Below are 12114 nucleotides of genomic sequence, written 5' to 3'. Positions count from 1 at the left end.
GGGCACTGTGGTTGGAGTCCGAGGGCTGCCCTGCTCAGCAGAGGCTTCCACTGCATGTGCAACCCAAGCAGTCCTCAGGCTGTGACCCCAGTGCTCCTGCAGACCAAGACCACCATAGGGTACTCTTCCTGTGGCCGCAGCGAGCCGTGCCCCATGGGCTCTTCTTGCCTGGCTGTGGCTTGGGTCTGGGAAGGACAATACTTGTTTTGGGAAGCAGGCTCAGGCCCAGCACTGCTGGACTCCTCCGTAGTCCTACTGGGAATGTGCCTTCCTTCCAGCTAGGTCCAGGACAGAAATCAGCCCATGTGAGTAAGGGCAACGGCTAAAATGCTGTCTTTGTAGGACCCTTCCCTACCAGAGTTCAGAAGGTCAGGGTGTGGGCTCACTGAGCTGTCCTCAGTGACCTTTCGTCCCAAGGCGTTGCCTCGGAGACTGGTTATCCCTTCTGAGGAGGATTCAGAGGTCTGATGGGAAAGGCTGGTTTTACTGACTCCCTGTTCCCACTTCTAAGCCCTGGGCCTGAGGGAGGGCAGAGCCTCCTGGGGAACCTCAGTGGACTGAACGTGCCTCAGGCCTCCTGTAGCAGACCATGTATAATGGGCGTGTGATGGTGGGGCTGCCTAATGGTGAGAGGGGTCAGTGTTGGGGGAGCTTGAAGGACCTGTGATTCTGGCCTGTACTGTACCCCATTGCTAAAGCCTGCCCCAAATGGCTTCCTTAAGGTGACCCTTGTCCCACAGCAGGAAGAAACTGTCCCCAGAGTCTGGGGCAGTTCCCTTCTGTTCCCTTCCTCTCCCATTTCCAAGCAGTCCCAGAAGCTCTCGCTTGGCTCTTGTGAGCAGTCTGGCTGCTCTTCCCACTGCCTGTAGCCTGCCTGCCTGTCTCCTTCCTGCTTCTTGACTTTCTCTGACCCTTGGAAAATTTTCTCTTGTTTGTGCTCATCGTCAGGAAGGCCAGGGCTTTTGTGCCCCTTCAGAGAGCTTCCAGCGGGACTGTTTGAGGGGCTTTCCAGGTGAGGTGGTGGTAGGCAGAAGCTGAGGCCCTGGGGCTTCTATGGCAAGTTTCTCTCTAGGATGGAGGGTGGAGAGGAAACTCTCACTGACCACAGACTGAGTGTCATGTGGAGCATGCTTTTCCCCTTCTAATGGAATCCTTGCAGTAGCCCTGCAAAGTATGGTAGTAGGTGACATCGTTCTGGTCTTAAAGTTGATGAGCAGCGATTGGCGTCAGGTTAGCACAGTGTTCCAATCCACATCAGCTGTGCTTGTCATACCCTGGGTGCCTGTCTCCTTGAGTCCAGGGCAGGCTGCTTAAGGCACAGGCTGAGGGGGTCTCTGATCAGCAGACCTCTCTGCTGACATTCCACAGACACAGTGCCTCTGCCTTCACCCACCTTGGTGGGTCAGGGCAGCTGCCTTCAGAGGCTCATTCTGGGACCACACCCTGGGACCACACCCTGGGGAAGCCAGTCTCTTTGTCCATCTGTGAGAGGCCAATGAAGGAGAAAGTGTACAGGGCTGGATCCCTCTGGTCTGTGTGGTGCAGGTGAGGGGGTGGGAGGATCTCTGAATGTGGGATCATAATTTTACCTACTATAGAGAAAAAATTTCAATTTTCCTTTTTTGTTTTGTTTTTCTCAGTACCAGGGATTGAGCTAGGTCCTTCACACCAAACTACATTTCCAGCCCTTTTTAAAATTTTGAGACGAGTCTTGCTGAGTTACCTAGTCTGGGCTTGAACTTGCTATCCTCCTGCCTCAGCTTCCCAAGTGCTGGGATTACAGGCACGCTCCATGATGCCTGGCTCACAGTATAACTATTTACGCGGTATTTGCATTGTATTTGGTGCTATAAACAATCTCTAGATTGTTTAAGGCAGTGGTTGTGAACTTGTGGCATGCGGAATCTTCGTATCATTGAAAGTTCTAAAACATTCACCATCACTGGTTTATTTATTTATTTTTGGTACCAGGGATCGATCTTGGGTCCTTGCGCTTGCGAGGCAGGTGGTGGCACCACTGAGCTAAATCCCCAGCCCCACTATCACTGGTTTAAAGGTTATATGTAGCTGGGGATTTAGCTCAGTGGTTCCACTGCCTGCCTCGAAAGCACAGGGACCTGAGTTTGATCCCTGGTACCCAAAACAAAACAAAAAAAGAGACTGTCTCAAAAATAAATAAATAAATAAATAAATAAAGGTTGTGTGTAGGTTTTATGCAAATACCACTCCCTCTTTGTATAAAGGACTTGAGTATTAGCAGATTGAGGTGTCTGTAGAGGGTTGTGGATGCTGAGGGATGATTGTAGTCATGGGGATCCAGAGTTCTGTGGCATACCTCAGGAAGGCCTGAGTTGTCACTGGACCAGAGGATGTGTCCTCTGCCATCACCTGGTGGTAACGTCTAATTGCAGGACCCTGTCCTCACCACAGGATCTGTATTGTAGCAGCAGTAGGAAAGTCCTCTCTTTTCCCCCCTTCTGCTCTTGCAGATATGCTCACTGGAGGCCTGCCTAGCCCCGGCACAGGGGCCTGTCTCAAGGACCTGCCAGGGGGAGGGGGCCAGGATGCCTAGGCGCAGCTGTTCTTTTGACTTTCAGATCCGCCTGCGGTGCCAGAAGGGAATCCCGCCTTCTCTACGAGGCCGTGCTTGGCAGTACCTGTCAGGAGGCAAGGTGAAGCTACAACAGAACCCCGGAAAGTTTGACGTGAGTTTCCCTTCCTTCCATGTCTCTGGGTTGGGTGTCTTCCCATGGCAGTCATCCGTCACGCTCTGACCTGGACCTCAGCAAATGATGGAGCCTCACTCAGGCCAGCGTGGCCTAGTCCTGGGGACCCATGACTGCTGGCAGCTCTGTTTGTCCAAGGCTGTAGCCCTGAGCAGACCTCAGTGAGATGAACAGATTATCCACCCACAACACCAGCTCTTTCTTTTAAACAGGTTTGGTTTCTTGGCTTCAGTGCACTGTCTCTAAGCTCTTAGATGTTAGAGGGGGACACAAAGACCACTCCCCTGACTGTCTTGGGCCTGTGCTCTGGGCCTCTGGGGACTTACCTAGCAGAACTACGGGCCCCTCCACGCTGCCTGGCCTTGAATCCTCTGATCTTTCTCCTGCCAGACACAGCCTACTTGTATTGCTTGAGGGGCCATCGGCCCTGGAGTGGCAGAGTCAAACTGTCCTCAGGGGTCATGAGCCGGTCAGTAGCCAGAGAGAGTGCCCTCTGCCATAATGCCCCCTTGCGCACCCTTCCCTCCCCTGTGCCCCAGGCCCATGGTAGCCAGCATACCACCCCCTCTCCTCACTGAGCTGGGCAGCTCCTCCAGACTGCTTCCCTTAGGCTTCCCCATGCTTGCCTGACTTACCTGCCGGGCCCGGCCCTAGGCATAGAGTTTCTTTCAGGCCCTTGGGATTGAGGACAGGCAGTGAGACAGCACTTCCAGCCACCAGCTCTTTGTTGATATCTCTCATGCTTCAGTGCACACTCCTGTCTGGCCAGAGCTGTTCTCGGAGAAAGGTGGCAAGAGCAAAGCGGAGAGGCCTAGGGTTCCTGACTTCGACCTGGAGGGAGTGAGAGTTCTTTGCTGGGGGAAGGGGGGCCAGGTAGGGTGTTTTCTAGGGGCAGTGCTGAATCAGGTTGTTTGGATTATCCCACAGAGCACTCATAGCAGGGGCCACTAGAGCAGCCTTTCAACCTCACAGTCTTTTTCCCAGCTACATCTCCTCCATTGCAAGGGGCTACGTCCTGGCTCAGGGATTGGAGCCTCACCCCAAGTCTGTATATCAGGCTGCTAGAGGTCCAGGCCGGAGGGCCAAGAACATGGGCAGCCTGGCCAGCCAGCCTCCTAGTTACCCAGATGAGCAGGAGCGTCCACAGCATGTGTCACAGAGCACGGAGTGCTGTGCGTGTGTATGTGGAGTGGCATGTCCACAGAGGAACTGGCTATTCCCGTGATGCCTGGAAGGTTGCTGTGTGGGAAGGTAGATTTGCCTGGAAGGCCTTCTCCATGTCCTGAAGTCCTGGGGACCAGGGGTGGTTTACCAGCATGCCCGGAAGGACTGCCTGAGGGTAACCTAGCGGATAGGGATGGGATACTGCCCCCACAGGGGTGTAGGGAAGGGGCTGTGGTGGTAGCTTGTACTTCTTCCTGTGCTGGAGGGCCTTCCTGTCAAAGTCTCGGCCCAGGCAGCTGACCCCACCGCGGCAGTCACGTAAGGTTCTACAGGCCTTGGTGACTGTTTTCCCCACACTTGCTATTTCTTCCTCCTTCCTTGGGCAGAAAGGACCTTTATACCTTGTTTCCTTTTCTGACTCCACCTTACAGCAGCAGCACTGCTCAGGCTCACAGAGGTTTCTGGCCTGGTGGTTGCAGCCTCAGCCTGCCACGATACACCTGTCTGTGGTTCCTGGCACCTCTTCTCCTTTCAGCCCTGCAGCTACCCCTTTTCCTGTCTCACTCACCCATTGTGTCCAGATGCCTTGGACGACTGAGGGGCCAGATAACCCCGGAAACTGACTTCCTAGGGGGTTCTCAGGTCCTGTACTTCATAACCACCAGAAGTTGAGGGAACCTTTTCCCCTCTGACTGAAGCAACCCTGAATCATGCTCAGCACCTAGAAGTGCACAGGACACACACTAAGGGCTCACGGGGATCCAGAGAGTAACACCCGCCCACTCTACTGTGAAACCAGCCCTGCCCCGCTGTCCATCCTTGAGCACTCCTTTTGCGGGACTTATTTTCTAGTTGAGTTCCAGGTATTCTAGATCCCTTAGTTCAGTGCTGTGATACCCCACTGAGGGACCTGAGCGGGAAATGGGCTGGTGCTGGTCTGTGCCTACTTGGTGGGTTTGTGAGGCCTGCTCCCCAGGACCCTCCCTGATGTCACTCTTGCCCTTCAAGCAACTTGTACTTGCTCAGTTTCTCTGCTCAACCCTCTGTGTTCCCTTCACATTTACCTTTGTTTTTTTCTAAAACTTCAGAGATGAATTTACAGAGTAAAACACATAGATCTTGAGTGTACAGTTTAGTAAACTTTTTTTAGTTTAGTGAACTTTGACAATTAATACATATCCATGTAATGACACGCAAATCAAGATAGAGAACATTTCAAATGATTGAGAAAGGATTTTTCTTTTTTCTTTTTCTTTTGTTTTGAGACAGGGTCTCACCATGTAGCTCAGGCTGGTCTTGAACTCACTGTATAGCTCAGGATGGCCTCAGACTTGGGGCAATTGTCCTACCTCAGCCTCTCTCTCCAGTGCTGATTCACCATGCCTAGCTCAAAATGATTTTTCTTATACTTTGTTGTTTTTATAAAGTTACACATGCTTAAAATGTTCATGGAAGTTCAAAGAAGAGAGTAAAACTTTGTGGAAAGACCAGCACCCAGAGAAGCTACCAATGCTAATGGTTTGATGGTTTTCTTGTCCTCCCAGACAGTGCTCTGTGCAGATCACACACACAAATACCCCTTCCTGCACAGGTGATGCACCAGCATGGGGAGCTGAGCAGCTGAGGTTCTGGGATTGGTGTCTCTAAATTTATAGACACTTGGGCCAGGGATTTGGCTCAGCGGTGCTGTCACCTGCCTTGCAAGTGCAAGGTTCTGAGTTCGATCCCTGGTACCCCACCCCCCCAAAAAAACAACGTATACACACTTCTTCTAGTCCCGGTTCTGTCATTTTTCTAGCTACACGGCGTTAGGCAAGTGACTTTCATTTGACTCTTTCCTCATCTGTGGGGTTGAAGCATCAGTGAGGCCTACAGGTACTCAGTTTAGTGCCTAGCACTGAGCTGTGGAAATGAGTGGTAGCTATTGCTTGAATAATTAGCTCTCTGTCTTAAGGACATCCTTAAATACAGAGTCCTGACTATAGGGCCTAGAACAGGGATGGCGAACCTTTTAGAGCTTTCAGTGATAACAAACAGCCAGCTGCAGCATGCGGGCCATAAGTTCACCGCTACTGGCCTAGAAATTAGCCCAACCAGGACGGATGCTCTTGCCCACACAGGCCTTCCTGGCTTTAGGGTCGCCTCACAGGCTTTCCAGGGCCCTGTTCCCTTTCTCCTTCGCCCTTCTCCAAGCTTCCTCCCTTGTTTTCCAGGTCTCATGATGGGATTGGGTGAGCTACCCCGGTAGAGGACTTCTCTGCTAGCTGGAACAGCCACATCCTGGTGGGAGTGCTGCCCTGATCTGTGCCCTTGCCCTTGTTTCAGGAGCTGGACATGTCTCCTGGGGACCCCAAGTGGCTGGACGTGATTGAGCGTGACCTGCACCGGCAGTTTCCTTTCCATGAGATGTTTGTGTCCCGGGGCGGGCATGGGTGAGCAGGCTGGGCCTATGGGGTGGAAGGTAAATATAGGTCCTGTGCCTCAGGGAAGAGAGCAGGTAGAGTGAATTTAGGGTATCAGGAGCCCAGGAGCTCGGTGCCCTAAGCTTCTCCATTAACATTTCTCTGCTCTGGTTTGAGTCTGATAGTGCTGTTAGCGTCTCCTTTGACCCTTGGGTCAGCTTTCATCATCTACTCCCTAGACTGCTGGAGCTGGCCTGGCATAGCCTTCTTTGGAAAGAGGTGTTTGTTGGGAGAAAGAGAACTAGAGGAGGTTGGGTGAGCAGAGGTTATGCAAGAGGGGAAAGATAAGTGGGCAAGGGGACCGAGACAGATGCCTAGGAGAAAGTTGCTCAGTGAGGGGTGGGTTCCTGCCTCTAGCTCGCAGCATCTTCTTGCCCTGTATCTCTCTGGTGTCCTGCCCTGGTCCTGTCCCTGCCTTCACCTTTGTGGGGAAAGCCTCTCCCTACTCCCTTCTGAGCTACGGTGGGAGACGGACCCCTGATGACCACAAGCAGGTCACCGTCCTTCTCCAGGGAAGGGCAGATCCTGAGGCAGGTCTGGTCCGGTGGGGACAGGAGAGGTGGTCGGCAGCAGAGTGACACACCCTCATCACGGCCTTGCCTGCTCTCTCCACAGCCAGCAGGACCTGTTCCGCGTGCTGAAGGCCTACACGCTGTATCGGCCAGAGGAGGGCTACTGCCAGGCCCAGGCGCCCATTGCTGCCGTGCTGCTCATGCACATGCCTGCCGAGGTCTGCCATCCCTGGGCGTGGGTGGGTGGGGCACAGACCCCTGCAGCAAGGCCTCATGCCTCTCTCACCCACAGCAAGCCTTCTGGTGTCTGGTACAGATCTGTGAGAAGTACCTGCCTGGCTACTACAGTGAGAAACTGGTGAGTGCTCAGCTGGCCTGGGGCCTGCACCAGGCTGGACGTCCCCCGTGGCCCTTATCTCTGTAGCCCTCCAGGCCTGCCAAGGTCGAGTCTCTTGGGCACTGGCATCATTGATTCCACACTCATCTGCATCTCTGTTCCCAGCTACGCTGGCCACTTGGCAGGGGTGAAATTCCTTCAGGGCACCAAGTTCCTTCTTGCCTCAGCCTTGGCTTAAAACTCTGTCTGAAGCTGCATTTCCTTCTCCTTCCCCTGAAAAATCCTGTTTTCCCTCAGCTTTCAGCCCAGGGGAGCTTTCCTTGACCCCACCAGGTAGGAGCCTTCCTAGCATGTGCTTGCTAAGTGTCCTCATACCTGCCATGCCTGCGGCACTCTCCCCTTTACCTCTACCCAGTGCCTGTGTGGCGGGCCCCTGTGCTCTGCAAGCCCGTGAGGGGGACCAGCTGTGTCTAATTTGCTCGTGGCTCTGTCGCAGCACCCTGCAGGCAACAGCCACCTGATGAGTAAATAAATGTCCACCTGGTGCTAGGAGCCCCTGCAGGTGGTCATGGCCATGTGGACTCTGTGTCCCCCCAGGAGGCGATCCAGCTGGACGGTGAGATCCTCTTCTCACTGCTGCAGAAGGTGTCACCTGTGGCCCACAAGCATCTTAGTCGGCAGAAGATCGACCCACTACTGTACATGACAGAGTGGTTCATGTGCGCCTTTGCACGCACCCTGCCCTGGAGCTCTGTGCTGCGCGTCTGGGACATGTTCTTCTGTGAAGGTACTGGGCTGGGCTGGGCAATGCCAGAGAACCACCTAACAGGCCCGCTGGCACTCACCGCCTGCCCCCCATGCAGGAGTCAAGATCATCTTCCGGGTGGGGCTGGTGCTGCTGAAGCACGCGCTGGGCTCTCCTGAGAAGCTCAGAGCCTGCCAGGGCCAGTATGAGACCATCGAACAACTTCGGAGCCTCAGCCCCAAGATCATGCAGGAAGCATTCCTGGTTCAGGAGGTATGGCCCACGTCTGCCCCTTGTCACAGTGGGGAGGGAGGCCTGGTGAACCCCGTCTGCAAAGGCGAGTCATCTGTGCCAGCCCACAGCTTGGCAGGCAGGGACAGCAGGTGGAGCGCATCATGCTGTCTGGGTGAGGAGCGCGGGACACAGGCTGAGGTTTGCAGGCCCGCCTTCTCTCATGTGGGAGCTTGGACAAGGAACTGTCTTCCTCCCTGGTCCTGCAGTCATTGCCTGGGCTTCATTTTCTCCGTTGGGATTCCTGGCTCTCCAACTGTAAGGAGGTAACACGTGGATAGACAGCTTCTCTGGGTGGAAGCCAGAGCCAGGCTGCGGCAGGGACGGTGCCAGTGTGCAGGGCAGCAGCAGTGGCACTTGTGCACTTGGTTCTCCAGAGCTACTGCGAGCGGTGGCACTATGCCCACTTCACATAAGAGGAAATGGAGGCGCCCAGAGGCAGGATCACCAAGTACCTCCCCCGAGTCAGTAGCCAGAAAGTGGTGGAACTAGAGTTCAAGTGGCTGCCTGGGCAATGGGACATGGCTGAGAGTGGGTGTTGCCCTGTCTGAGCCTCACACCTTTGCCCAGTAAGTAAGGCAAGTGGGCCTGTGAGTTGTGGGCAGCTTTCTCCTCTGAGGCAGTGTGTGTTTTGGGTCCAGCGCACCAGGCAGTCTGCTCTGGGACGCGTGACCACAGCTTAGGAGCAGACCCCCATCCTTCCTGAGGCCAGGGAAAGTGGGGCCCAGGTTGGGGGTGAGGAGAAGGCAAAGGTCATTCTTCCTGGTGCCCTTCTCCCTCTAACTGCCCCTGCAGGTGGTGGAGTTGCCTGTGACAGAGCGACAGATTGAGCGTGAACACCTCATCCAGCTGCGGCGCTGGCAGGAAACCCGGGGTGAACTGCAGTGCCGCTCCCCACCCAGGCTGCACGGTGCCAAGGCCATCCTGGATGCAGAGCCCAGCCCCAGGGCTGCCCTGCAACCTTCACCGTCCATCCGCCTGCCCCCAGATGTACCTCTCCCCAGCTCCAAGGCCAAGCCCAAACTGTCCACGCATGCTCAGAAGGAGCAGAAGAAGCAGAAAAAAGCAAGTGGGCATCTAGACAAGTTCCCAGCCCCCAATCAAGCCATAGCAGTTACCGCTGGAGGAGATGCATGTGCCCCACAGGATGTGACCCTGAAAGACCCAGCTTCCCAGGATCCAGTTCTCCAGGATTCAGCTCCTCAGGACTTAGCCCATCACTGCTCCCAAGAGAGCCTGACCTCCCAAGAGAGTGAGGACACCTACTTGTAACCTCGGCAGCCTGGGCCTCCAGGGCGGGGTCTCTCCACCCCTACCTGGTTCGAGGACTGACACTCCAGGGCCTGCTTACCTGAGGGCCCAACTGCTTGGCCAAGAAGCCGGGACAGAGTCTGGCTGGCCCACCACAGACTCCGCCTGAGTCTCTTTATTTATTTTCTCTAGAGTGGAACTCAGGCCGGCCCAGCCGGCACAGGCAGAAGCTAGGGCCGAGAGGGTGGGGCCTCAGTTCCCTTCTCCTGAGGATGCTTCCTAGGGACAGGGCACTGGCATGAGGGGAGCATGTGGGGTGCTCTTCGTGTAAAATAGAAAGGTGGTTTTGTACAGAAATAAACAGGCTTGTGTAAAGAGCTGGTGCGCAGCTAGTGACGGGGAGGGGCCGCTTCCCTGGCTCTCAGCATCTCTACTCCACACCCTACAGAGCTCCTCCTGTGCCCAGCCCTGCTTGTGCCTCTCTGAGGAGTGCCTTTGGCAGAGGAGTTACCAGGTACAGGGCCAGCCTCTGTTCTTGGCTCCTGTTTTCCCTCACCCCATCCCTGGTGCCCATGTCTACTTCTGCCGTAGATTAGGGCACTGGGGCTGGAGCCTACTGTCGAGGCCTTGCTTCCTCCTCATCAAGAAGGCCGGAAGGGATATTCCTCAGGAGGTGACTTCAGGCTCTTACCCCTTCAAGGCCCCAGTGAGCTTCTGAGTACTCATTCTGGATCAGGGGCTGGCACAAGGATGAACGTCCTCACATGCTCAGGCAGGCCTCCATGGTAGGCAGATGGGCGAGCGGAGGACGTCTGGGTCCTTGATAAAATGCCGCCTTCCATTTACTGAGCACTCGTGTGCCACGCTGACGGGTAAAATCGGGGCCGAGTGGGAACCCACCCCTACAAGCAGAGCCCCTCACTCAGCTTTCTCTCCTGACCAGGTGACCTGACTCCCACTGGGGCCAGGCAGATGCTTGGTCACAACCTGATGACCAGCAAGGGTGAGGACAGGGTGTCCCTGGGAGAGGCCGCACACACACACGCCGCTGAGGAAGCAGCTTTTCCAGTCAAACAATAGCTGCTGTTCCTGGCAGGAGACCAAGCTGGGCCAGGCCGCAGCGGGAGGGGGTGAGGGAGTGAGAGGGAGAAGCAGAGCCTCCCCTTGAGCTTTCAGGCATCCCCCTGGGCCTAGAACATCGTGTTCTGAAACAGCTGGGGATACTGAGGCCTAAGGAAGCGCATGGCCACAGGAGACTCAGTACAGCCTACCCACTTCCTGCCTCCTGCCCCTCACTGCTGCGGCCTCCCACCTTAATCTGCACCTGCCATTGATGAGAAGAGCTCAGCCTTTGAGACACCCTCCCCCCAGTCCTCCTGCAGTGTTCCGTGGGAATCCCAAGGGGTCAGGGATGAGGCTTAGCCAGGTTTCCATCTGTGGTGAGGGCTCCAGAGCAGGCAGGCCCAATCACGCCGGAGGCCTGCTTACCCTGCTTGGTTCAGAGCCTCGGATCTGAGGCCTAAGGATGCTTGGGTCAGATTAGAGCCCTCTGCAGCACGCTGGGTCCTGCCACCGAGACAACCTGAGCTTGCTGATGCCTGCTGCAAGAGGCGGGATAAGATCTTGGTGTCTGCCAACTGGGGGCCTCCTAGGGCCTGAAGCCAGTTCAGATGTGCGGAGACCACTTGGGATCTGCTTCCACCACAGGCTTTGGGGCGGCCTCGGAAGAACTCAAGTGTCTGAGGTCTGAGTACCCAGCAGGGCTGACTTCATGGTTCTGTCCCTTCAAGCCTGGGTCCAGGGCATTCCTAGCCCGAGCACTTCTGGGGTTGGTTTGTATCGCGGGACCTTAAGCCAGAGGCCCCGGGCACCTTCAGCGCGCTACCTTCCGGGTGTTGCTCAGAAAGAGGTGGCCAAGACTCGCGTCTCTGAGGTTAGTAGCCTTGTCCTCTGGAATTAGAAAAACAGGGCCACCCTGGTCAGCGCCCACTCACAAAGCCGGGAGGGGTATTATCAATGCCAATCCCAGGCAGCCCTTGCTTTGGGGATTCCCACCTCAGTTAGCTCTGCGGCCCTGCCCCCGCATCCATTACAGCAAGGGCAGAGAAAGGCACTGTCCCGGACACTGGGGAGCAAAACAGGGTCCCTGAGGCTGCACTACTGGCTTCTGTGCCTCCACGCTCCAGGGGCTCGGGCCAACGTTCCGGTCCCAGCCAAGCTCCGGTTCTTCAGGCCTTCTCAGTGACTTCAGTCTATCCACTTGGTACCTGGAGGGACACGGCCTCTGCTTCCGGTACGCTCCCAAACCCGGAGGAGCTGAGTCCTGCGGAAGGGCGGAGCCGGTGAGGGGTACGGCTCGGGCGGAGCCTGGAGAACTCCAAAGCGCTGGGGTCTGGCGCTGGTTCCTACGCCGGGGCTAGCGGGTGGAGCCTTCCGGGGTGGGGCTAGGCGGGCCGAAATCCTGGCGTTAAGGAGGCGTGGCCACCTTGTATTGGTCTTGAGCCTGGCGGGGCGTGGCCATCAAGGAGCCAGATGTCTGGGCGCCGGGCTGGACCTGTCCACGGCGTAGCGGGCGGCGTGGACCGAACCGCCCTGCTGCTCCTCTAAGTCCCGGGCGCCACCCTGC

General features: G+C 55.9%; 1 protein-coding gene across 2 annotated transcripts in view; it reads left to right on the top strand.

Annotated features, from left to right (window-relative positions):
* The window catches only part of Tbc1d10a (TBC1 domain family member 10A), a 35402-nt gene extending 25453 nt beyond the window's left edge, over positions 1-9949 (top strand). The window contains exons 3-9 of one of the 2 annotated variants that reach the window (XM_010603775.3): positions 2598-2705; positions 6216-6322; positions 6968-7082; positions 7157-7222; positions 7799-7988; positions 8065-8219; positions 9033-9949. In XM_010603775.3, coding sequence (XP_010602077.1) covers positions 2598-2705; positions 6216-6322; positions 6968-7082; positions 7157-7222; positions 7799-7988; positions 8065-8219; positions 9033-9509 — 1218 coding nt within the window. In that variant the 3' untranslated portion in view covers positions 9510-9949. The remainder of the gene's footprint in view (positions 1-2597; positions 2706-6215; positions 6323-6967; positions 7083-7156; positions 7223-7798; positions 7989-8064; positions 8220-9032) is intronic. The other variant, XM_010603776.3, reaches the window with a different exon arrangement.
* Positions 9950-12114: the final 2165 nt, after the last annotated feature.

This window comes from Fukomys damarensis, unplaced genomic scaffold (assembly GCF_012274545.1).
Source record: "Fukomys damarensis isolate Sample0158 unplaced genomic scaffold, DMR_v1.0_HiC HiC_scaffold_12, whole genome shotgun sequence".
NCBI classification, from domain to species: Eukaryota; Metazoa; Chordata; class Mammalia; order Rodentia; family Bathyergidae; genus Fukomys; species Fukomys damarensis.
Note: the sequence above shows the minus strand (reverse complement) of the source record. Positions and strands in the feature narration are given on the sequence as shown.